This window comes from Oncorhynchus keta, chromosome 5 (assembly GCF_023373465.1).
Source record: "Oncorhynchus keta strain PuntledgeMale-10-30-2019 chromosome 5, Oket_V2, whole genome shotgun sequence".
Classification (NCBI taxonomy): domain Eukaryota; kingdom Metazoa; phylum Chordata; class Actinopteri; order Salmoniformes; family Salmonidae; genus Oncorhynchus; species Oncorhynchus keta.
In genome coordinates, this window is record NC_068425.1 from 7,875,068 (window position 1) to 7,885,504 (window position 10,437).

Genomic DNA, 10,437 nt, shown 5'->3' on the forward strand with positions numbered 1-10,437 from the left:
CTCTGATCTGGAGGACTCACTAAACAGAGAACATCCCTGGTCATCCTACTGCCTCTGATCTGGTGGACTAACTAAACAGAGAACATCCCTGGTCATCCCTACTGCCTCTGATCTGGTGGACTCACTAAACAGAGAACATCCCTGGTCATCCCTACTGCCTCTGATCTGGTGGACTCACTAAACAGAGAACATCCCTGGTCATCCTTACTGCCTCTGATCTGGTGGACTCACTAAACAGAGAACATCCCTGGTCATCCTTACTGCCTCTGATCTGGAGGACTCACTAAACAGAGAACATCCCTGTCATCCCTACTGCCTCTGATCTGGAGGACTCACTAAACAGAGAACATCCCTGGTCATCCCTACTGCCTCTGATCTGGTGGACTAACTAAACAGAGAACATCCCTGGTCATCCCTACTGCCTCTGATCTGGTGGACTAACTAAACAGAGAACATCCCTGGTCATCCTTACTGCCTCTGATCTGGCGGACTCACTAAACAGAGAACATCCCTGGTCATCCCTACTGCCTCTGATCTGGCGGACTAACTAAACAGAGAACATCCCTGGTCATCCCTACTGCCTCTGATCTGGTGGACTAACTAAACAGAGAACATCCCTGGTCATCCCTACTGCCTCTGATCTGGTGGACTAACTAAACAGAGAACATCCCTGGTCATCCCTACTGCCTCTGATCTGGTGGACTCACTAAACAGAGAACATCCCTGGTCATCCCTACTGCCTCTGATCTGGTGGACTAACTAAACAGAGAACATCCCTGGTCATCCCTACTGCCTCTGATCTGGTGGACTAACTAAACAGAGAACATCCCTGGTCATCCCTACTGCCTCTGATCTGGTGGACTAACTAAACAGAGAACATCCCTGGTCATCCCTACTGCCTCTGATCTGGTGGACTAACTAAACAGAGAACATCCCTGGTCCTCCTTACTGCCTCTGATCTGGTGGACTAACTAAACAGAGAACATCCCTGGTCATCCTGCCGTCTCATTTGCTTAATATAAGGAATTTTAAATCATTTAAAATTGTACTTTTACTGTTGATACTTAAGAATATTTTGGCAATTACATTTACTTTGATAGTTAAGTATATCTAAAACCAAATACTCTTATACTTTTGCTCAAATTGTATTTACTGGGTGACTTTCACTTTTACTAGTAAGGTACAGTATCTTTACTTTTACATTATATTATGCATGAGTATAGGTTCCTATGTACAACCGTTTTTTAAAACTAAGTTTGTTGTTACAGTTGCTATGCTAAGTTGTTTTGACCCATCTTTTAAGTTTGGATTTCTTTTATCATTGTCATTAGAAAATTGAAAACTATTGTGCTATAAAAGCATAAACAAAGTGAAGGTAATCAGAATTTAATGTCAACTCATCAATCTTACTCTGATGACAATCTGTGGGACGAGATAGTCCCCTACACTCTTAGAAAAAGGGTTTCAAAAAGACTGCAGAGGTTCATCATATTTTTTCATCATATTCTGATTGAGCTGGCGCAGACATAATGTTCACCGCCGCCTCATATAACATATAGGCCTGACCAACCACGTCCACAAACGGCTGCTGTACAAAATGTTCTAAAATGAGAGGAGTACAGCAGTTTGACAGCAGCTGCCTCGCACACACACATACACACCTATACTTTCCAGGAGTGTACCCTTTCCAAGACGCGGAAATCAGTTTGAAAGTGAATGAATCAACATCTGCAGAAGAAACACATTATGAAACCATCCCCAGTTACCTGTTGTTGAAATATAAATCTTGCATGAAGCAACGGGAAATGTAAAAAAAAAAATATGGTATGGTGATTTCATTTCGTACTGTACATACTGTACATATAACTGTATAAGCAACAGCTGAAGGCCCAAAATTCAAATTCTGTAGATTTGTAGTGAGTCCCACAAAGACACCAATTCAACACTCATGAGGTGCCTTTGAAGGCAGTGGAGAAACAGTACTTGATATAACTCAGGTCTATATCTCCATGCATGGTAGGCTCCTGGCTCCTACACTTGTTTTTCTCTCTTGAAGAGACAGTTACATAAAGCTGGGCCGTGCTCTCCTCTCTGATTGGTTACAAGGGTGCCGCCAGACGGGTCAAGATTGATTGCTTCCCGCATCAGGCTCTCTCCATCCCGCCCCCTTGTTCTCTGATAGTATGTATATGTTTAACTGTTCTAGGAAGAGCAGACTGTAGAGCTGAAATGCTGAGACTGACTCTGGATCAGCACAGCAAGTCACAGCACTGACCTTAACTCAGTCATAAACGCATACGCTGGCCCAGAAGGCTGCTTATTTAGCAGGTATGACTGACCTTTGACCTTAGCTGTGACGTACTGTATCAAACCACTGCCACAGTTGTTCGTGCATGTGTTTGTTTTTTAATCAAGACAAGAAAAATAACTTCATTATTTGACAATATTTATTTTACATAATCACTTTCTTCATAAAAATAAGACTTTCGAAATGTACATTTGGTTCAATTCAAGTAAAATACAAACCAAACTAGCGTTCTGGCTTGATTAGAAGATACTCAGTTGACTGGGTCAACTGTAACTAGGGATGCACACACATCTGGACCAATAGTGTTCATACTATTTTAAAACAGGACAAACTGTCACTACAGTGGTACCAGTAACAAACTTCTACAGTGCAGTCATCCATCTTAGAAAAGGTATCTCCACATTTTCTTCTACATGCTACGTCAAGCTATTCACACAGGCAAGGAATTCCATCCAACACAATTATAAACTGAGAGGTCATATAGGCCTATGTGTTGGTTCTATTTTAGGGTTTGTTGTTTCAAGGAGTTTAATTGTATTAGAAACTTTCAGTTTTAGATATTGATTCACCAAGTTTCCAACAGTTCTACACTTTGCCCCAGTTCTCTCATCATCGTGATTCTAATTCTAGTAAGGCTATATGAGCACAAACCATACATTCTTGCACGCGTTTTGGACATTTTGTTCAAGCTAATGGAAAGAAAACAATGTTGCGTATACATTTTTCTCACTGACCAATTCACACAAAAGTAGATCCATATACAATACATGATTTTTATACCAGGAAAACAATGACTAATTGGCTAATATTCGTGAACAATCTGTTGTCTGCATGCATAGGCAATTATCAAGGACATTAGAAGGACATGAGAATGTTTGAATTGTTGGCTACTTGGCAATAGGCACTCATTATCTTTAATACACGTTTGCCATACTATGTGATGCAGTAGAGGAGTTATGTTACTACAACTTCAACCGGACATAGCTGCTCTGATTAACAAAGGGTGGTGCCAACAAGGCTAACCAGACGCTGGCTGTCTCCATGCTTTACAACACTGATAACGGCTAAGTAACACCCCCTTTGTGCGCTCTCCATACTCTTACAAGGATTTAAAAATGATGCGACCTCCACTGAACAATCCTCAAATGAAGTGGCTATTCTTCACAGAGAATACCATCATGACTACGTACTTCCCCTAAACCTTCAAAGCTCTGTAATTGTCAATCCCATGTTCCAATGGAATGACAAGATCTCCCACTTGCGCATTTGTTTTTTTCTCCTTCTCTGACCATCCATCTTTGCCAGGATCCATTTTTCACACCTTCCCTCCTTCACTTTCAGGCTCCTCTCCTTCACTGTCAACCCCAAATCCAGGTGTTCTAAGCGGGGCAGGAGGCTCCCGCTAAGGGCCATGGTGTGGGATGGAACACACTGATCAGACTGTATAGCAATTTGGGGAGCAGGGTAGTTTGAGATCTACAATCACTTGCACTTTGGAATATGGCCTTTCTAAGGCACTGGTTCAATCCCCTGTCCCTGAACCCCCTTCCTAGGAACACAACTTTAGTGGGGACAGGAAGTGAGTGGGTTTCCCACTTCCTGAAACAGGACAACACCAGGGGCTTTAAAGCTGTGCAATCAGAGGTTTCTTCCCTTCTAGACTTCCTCCAGCATTGGTTCACAACGTCTTTCCCCCACTACCACGTCAACATTAGGTCCCATTGAGATTTGGCCCTTTTTCTCTCTCCTTAGGGCTTAAGGTAATTGAAAGGTCAAAGTTCACTTGGCGACTCTGTATATGGCCAGGTCCAGAGGTTCCTTACTGGGAACACACCAGTCATCTGCCTCCAGGTTAACTTTGTAGTGTTTCAGAGCTGTCTTGTTGAACACAGGAAGCCTCTCCACTGAATCTGTGGACAATGCCTGAGGGAGAGAGCGGGGGATAGAAGATAGAGTTAGCAATTAGCATGTCTAGGGATGTGACAACTTATTATTAGTAGTTTATTAGTATCTGAGGTGTAAAAAGAGGTAGTAGGTAGTTGCCTCTTACCTTCATGTGAATGACAGCGTCAGTACCATGACCCTCCATCGAGTATAACTGCAGGTCTCCCTGGAAGTAACGCGCGTAGAGGCGCGAAATGGGAAGCCCATAGCCAAAACCAGCCTGGAGGGACACACAATAGGGGAAATGTTATGGCTAACAAAAATACATTGACATAGTTGGAACTATTAGCACAATTAAAAATAGGATCTTTGGCCTCAAGGTACAGAAATGCTGCTAAAGAAAACAAGGTTATCTAGTCGTAAGTATGGCGCCTGTGCGGTTTTAGGTTCTGTGAGGTTATATAAGTAGATGTGTGTGTATCACTCACCAGTGGGGCCCGGTGATTGTCACCGAAGTCGGGTCTGGGAGCTGTGGAGTACATGTAGCTGAAGAGTGTCTCAATCTTTCTTAAGGGGACACCACCACCCCTATCCATCACCTAAAAGAGAGAGAGAGAGAGAGAGAGAAATAGAGAGAGACAGAGATTACACTTCAGCTCAATCCAATTTACTGACATTATCTCAAATGTTGTATTTTTCAATCTGGGGCTATTTAAGTAGAGCTAACACCAACTAACACTACAAGAATACATGAAAATAAATCCTATTATATAAACCTGGGATTAGAACATTGGGCCAGAGAGAAGAAAATGCTGAGGTCATTAGGAATAATAATCAAGGCATCTAGTGCAGAGTTGAGCAGATGGACCGGGTGGTGGAGGTGGATTATGATTGGATTTAGCTCAATTCAGTGAGACAGCCATAGTTTCACATTCACCACTGCTAAGATTCTAATTGGGGGAAAGGTTAACAATATCAACCAATAGCAGCTTTAGTTAATCCCTTACTAAATATAGCTTTATATACTTTGACCAATCCTGTTAATGAGAGCATGGCTCAGTGGCTCTGCATTAATCATTGACAAGAATGATGCCTTGGATAACTCAATTAAGGCTGTAATAGGGGGTGAACAAGGCTGAGAGCACAATAGAGAGGTAAGCTACGGCACAACATTACAGCCAGCATCATCTTTCTCTTAGAAACCGTTGGGTTGTTTCAACTAAGAATTTGAGGTGGTTATGCAGCGAGGGAGTTTCAATGAATAACAGGATTGGGTTTAAGGTTAGAGATCACATACTGTAGGCCTATGTGTTGGTTCTATTTTGGGTTTGTTGTTTCAAGGAGTTTAACTGTATTAGAAATGTTCAGTTTTAGATATTGGTTCACCAAGTTCCCAAAAGTTCTACACTTTGCCCCAGTTCTCTCATCATCGCGATTCTAATTCCTACAAGGCTATATGAGCACTGTGATTGGAAGTCTGCCCTGTCACTCACCTTGATTGACAGGTCCTCTCCGCCAAGGGCCACCATGACTCTGATGGGTGGGAGGTTGTGGCTGACTTCATGGGTCTCAATTGTAGCTCTCATGGCATTCTGGGGGACATCAGAAGAGAACGTCCAGGTATTTGTCAACACATAACATCTGACCAAACATCATCATACTTTGATATTACTGTACTAAAGTCTTGCAGCCAATGTCCTCGTTATCATACATTTTGAGTTTTAAGATATCATTATATGGGCTCACCTTGAAGAGCTCAAACAGCATGTGGTAGAGATGGGAGGGGATATAAGTGATCTGGATTGGATCTCTGACATTGTTGGCTGAAAAGGAAACGATAAGACACTATGAAGTGTGCATAATTGCATTTGTTTATTTCCCTATAGCTACTAACGTAATGCATGTGATGCCATTTAGCTTTTAAGATAATGTGTTTTCTTTTCTTCAAATTCACATTACTTGTGAGGGTGTGTAGAGGCCTGCTGTGCTTACAGTTCATCACCCTTAGCTCCAGCTCAGGGGCCCCGAGGTAGTACTGCTCACAGAGCATCTTGGCACTCTCAAACGCATCTGGAGAGAAAGAGACGAGAAGGAATGAAATGTAATTAGCTGTTTCCGGCTCTCACTCCACAAACAAAAATGGACATGATCGCCAAATGTAGGTAGAGACACTCTTTGTGAATTACCGGCTTCAAGTAAACAGAATAAGCACTTCCAACTGGGTCTTTCTATCCCCCCTACCACCTCATTTTCACCTCAGACCAATGTAATGAGTAAGCCCCAAAGACTGGTTCTCTTACCTCGAATCACTTCAGTGACATCACACAGGGAGTCAATGCACCCGATGGTGTTAGGGTGGGCTGGGTTGGTGTTCCCGTCGAAAACAAGCGCTGCAGAGAAAAAGGGGACAAGCGGAGGAGGCAAGGAAAAGGGGGAAGCGTTAGAATGTTACGTGTGATGGACCAAGTCCAAAATGTTTTTGGTGAATGATTGAAAAAGGCAAGACTGGGCAGGGGGGTTGAACCTTTTTTTCATTGGTTTCATAAGAGCTGACAACACAAAATACTATCCTACTATAGTCGGAACATTCTAGAGGCAAAACAAGTAAAGTGAGGTCTTTCTTTTCATAACAACCCTATTTCTTGTCCCATAGTCAGGCCTCCGGTCTGAGACTGTAAAAAAAGTCTACCACAGCATGTGCCAGTCTTTCCATGCCAACCCTTGTATAGCTGGTTGCCAGCACAATTAGAACACTACTTGGATGTGTGTCAAGACAGTGTAAGCATTAATCTCAGCTTCAAATGGCTTGCTCAATGCCAGGGCCAAATTGTTGCATTGCATTATGCTTGAGTTGCAAGTTCAGTTAAGGGGAATTGGATTGATCAAGGCCAAACTGATTTAGGCGAATCGCTGTCAACCATCATCAACAGCTATTTACTAAGAGTTGCTCCTCTGGAATTGGTGAGAGGTTGGCAAGTCCCAAAAACACATCCCCTAAACTATGTTTGAAATTAAACAGTTGCTTTAACTGACAAGCTTATTTTGAATTGATCAATGAGGAATGCATGTTAACTCAGAGGCGGGGCTTACTGTGCTGGTTGATGAGCATGCGGATGGAGATACGACTCATGTAGAATCGGTCCAGGAAGTACTGGATGTTCTGGCTAGTGACCGGGTCCTGGCCAAAGGTGTCTTTGTACTCAATGACGCCCTGCGCCATAGTGGGCACCACATCATTGTGCCTGTTCCTAATGGTCTCCAGGGACTCAACAAACCTGGAGAGAGGGAGAGAAAGGGGGCTGTCAATCTTAGACTTTAACAATCCCCCCCAACATGCAATAACTAGCTAGTTTTTATTATTATTATTATTATAGTTTTTTTTTTTTCAGAGTTAGGGTGATTAATATATGCAATTTAGAAGACGCTTTTATCAAAAGCTACTCACGAGTCATACATTTCACATACAGGTGGCCACGGTGAGAATCAAACCCACAACCCTTGGCATTGCAAACACCACGCTCTACCGATTGAGCCACACAGAACCACAGTACTGAGGAGTTAGCAGAAGCTGGTGCAAACTTACGATTGCAAGACACTGTGGTCGTCTGGGCTCTTGTCAAGGAAGTCCAAGATCTCCATAAGGCTTTGGATGTACCTAGAAGAGAGAGAAGGAAGAGATCATTTGGTGACCTTACTATTGCCACGTTAAAATCAAACAGACATTTTGTCAACATTTGTTTAAACACCTAAAAACATTGATTCTCAATAGTAAAGCAAAAGGCTATTGGGTCTCAGGCTCTGTCAATAGAGACTGTCACTAGATAGCAAAGGTACTTTTGCAGTACTTTCTCATTTTCCAGTTGGCTTTTGGACCAGCTAGGTGCCATTCCTGCATCGCTCTGATACCAGGACACCCCTCATCCGTCTCGCATTGCTAGGCACATTTTGTGTGTGTGTGTGTCTCTCAATATGTCCATGTGATTCCAATGCACAGCAGTAGTAAATCTACTCCACTGAGACTCATATACTGCTTAAGGACAGCACAGTGAGCCTCTTCTGTCCAACTAAATCAAGTCAACGTGAGCCTTCATTTCTGCACAGGCTTTTCCTTCCAGCCTGCTTCTCATCATAAAATTCAGCCATAAGCAATAAAATAAACCAAAGAATACCATACAGTGTAAAATCATGTTATAACATAGAAGTGCAATAAAATGACATTATCAAATTATAGTAAAGGCAGGGTAGCCTTGTGGTTAGAGTGTTGGACTTAGTAACCAGAAGGTTGCAAGTTGAACCCCCCCCCAGCTGACAAGGTACAAATATGTTGTTCTGCCCCTGAACAGGCAGTTAACCCACTGTTCCTAGGCTGTCATTGAAAATAAGAATTTGTTCTTAACTGACTTGCCTAGTAAAATAAATAAAAAATTCCAATGCACATTCTAAAACCTTAGATTTCTGCCATTTCTTTGTTTCGTAAAAGTTATTGTGTGTCTTTCAAAGTGCATTAGGCTTTCATTGGCTATTACACAAGTACAACGGTACAGTTTGCACTTGAAGTTCCCCTTTCACACTAGAGCGCGCGTAGCAGTGGTGGACGTAGGCTACTGTACTTCCCCCCTCGTTTCAACTGTTCCTGCCAAGACAGCCGTTAGTCGAAAACAACGAGGGGAGGGGAGGGAACTGGGACAAAGTTCACAGCGCGAGTGAGTGGCGCACAGCTGGGACACTAGAGCTATGCTGGCCTGTCCTGTGCATTGGCCAAATGTCCATAACAACAATGTTGCTTAATCAAACCCCAAGTATGTACGCTATGCTGCAAACAATAAACACGTTTGTGCTGACACTATAGGACAATATATCATAGTATATTATAGGGCGACATTTTAGGCTACTGTCCCGTTAAATGTTTACGTTTTCACACACAAAGCGAGTTTTGTAAAACATTTCCGGATAAGTTCCTGATTGCTCTTGCTGGCTCTTACCAGCGTTGCACCAGCTGCACCGATGGTGTGGTCAACAACCGGTCCGGTAAGAGGTTGAGCTCTTTCATGATGTTGGACAACCGGACGGGGAGTTCTTGCCTGAGGAAGGCAAAGGATGTCTTCTCGCAGGCATTTGTAGAACCTGGAGATGGTGGGTGTCAACGTTAGATAAGCTAGAGCAAAAGTGTTTGAGGAAATATCGAGACAATTGTGTAATAATAATAGCTATTATTTTGCATCCTCATCATCATCTGTGCATGCCAAACTATGGCCTATTCAGACAGGCTTCTGCCTATTCCTTCAGTATCTCGTATCGTTACTGAAAACAATGGTAACGTTGTACCCTACATTTAAACATTATAATTGGCTAGCTGGAACAACCCGGTTTCCTTATATAAACATGTTCAGTACATGTGACTGCTGTTTGTGGTCAAACTTGAACCAGCCTACATCCGTATGTAGTATTGTTTGGACATGAAACACCGCAGTGTAAACAACTATAATTTGACATCTAAATACCATATTCAGCGTTGTAGTTTAGATTGAGATTCCACCACTATGTCCTTAATGGTTTAATTACCATTTTATTTACATTTGCTACCATCTATTATTCTGCAAGCTAGCAAAACATACAATGACATCACTCTCTATCAGTGTGCACGACACTGAAATTAATATTGAAACACCGTGTCGCTCGAATTCTTTGCAGAGCAACATTATGACATTGTTATTCAAAATTATGCTGTTGGGTTTGTATTCTACTCACCGAAATCCAAGAATTGCTTCATAGACAAAGGTGATGGTGAGAATTTGGAGAAATGGTCAATATGCTTTGGCACGTTTGCCAAAGCAGCGTTCTTCATCAGGAATCTGACAAACTTCATTATGCAAGGCAAATAAAAACTCCTCTGATAGTAAAGAAGAATAGAAATGTGCGTTCAGAATACAACACGTATAGCTGCTGTCAGTTTAGGTCTGTCTCTCGAGTGTTTACGTACCAATGTTGATTTTCTGAAGATTGCGATAGTCGGAATTGTCTTGAAGTAGACTTCTCCAGCCAATAGCATTGCTTTATGCGCAGGACTGGCCAATGAGAGTGGGCGGTGGGTGCGCAGTGCTTGGAAACCCACCCCACAAGATATGGTCAACAACCCAACAGGGGCATGATGATGGAGTTAACAGATTGTTTATGCCACCTCTAATGTACATAACCTCAATTAACCTACTGGTAGCCCACGTCTGTCGCCTGTCTGGAAATAATCT

The 10,437-nt window shown here is 42.5% G+C and overlaps 1 protein-coding gene across 2 annotated transcripts; it reads right to left on the bottom strand.

Annotated features, from left to right (window-relative positions):
* Nucleotides 1-2,429: 2,429 nt before the first annotated feature.
* On the bottom strand, nt 2,430-10,221 carry LOC118384420 (pyruvate dehydrogenase (acetyl-transferring) kinase isozyme 2, mitochondrial-like). 2 transcript variants are annotated; one of them, XM_035770938.2, is made up of 11 exons: nt 9,941-10,221; nt 9,175-9,316; nt 7,776-7,847; nt 7,283-7,467; nt 6,493-6,582; nt 6,152-6,262; nt 5,939-6,015; nt 5,686-5,784; nt 4,681-4,791; nt 4,359-4,472; nt 2,430-4,231 (listed from the first exon to the last, which is right to left on the bottom strand). In XM_035770938.2, the coding sequence occupies exons 1-11, from the start codon at nt 10,056-10,058 to the stop codon at nt 4,088-4,090; spliced, it is 1,263 nt and encodes a 420-aa protein (XP_035626831.2). In that variant the 5' UTR covers nt 10,059-10,221; the 3' UTR covers nt 2,430-4,087. The 2 variants fall into 2 exon arrangements, with proteins under 2 accessions (XP_035626831.2, XP_035626832.2); XM_035770939.2 differs by having other exon boundaries at nt 6,185-6,262; nt 9,941-10,217.
* Nucleotides 10,222-10,437: the final 216 nt, after the last annotated feature.

Excerpts from the sequence above, each read along its gene's own strand:
- LOC118384420 (XM_035770938.2), bottom strand. The coding sequence starts at position 10,058 with ATGAAGTTTGTCAGATTCCTGATGAAGAACGCTGCTTTGGCAAACGTG. Across the intron at positions 4,473-4,680 it reads ACAATCACCGGGCCCCACTG|GCTGGTTTTGGCTATGGGCT; the intron begins GTGAGTGATACA and ends GTGTCCCTCCAG. Across the intron at positions 4,232-4,358 it reads ACGCTGTCATTCACATGAAG|GCATTGTCCACAGATTCAGT; the intron begins GTAAGAGGCAAC and ends TCTCTCCCTCAG.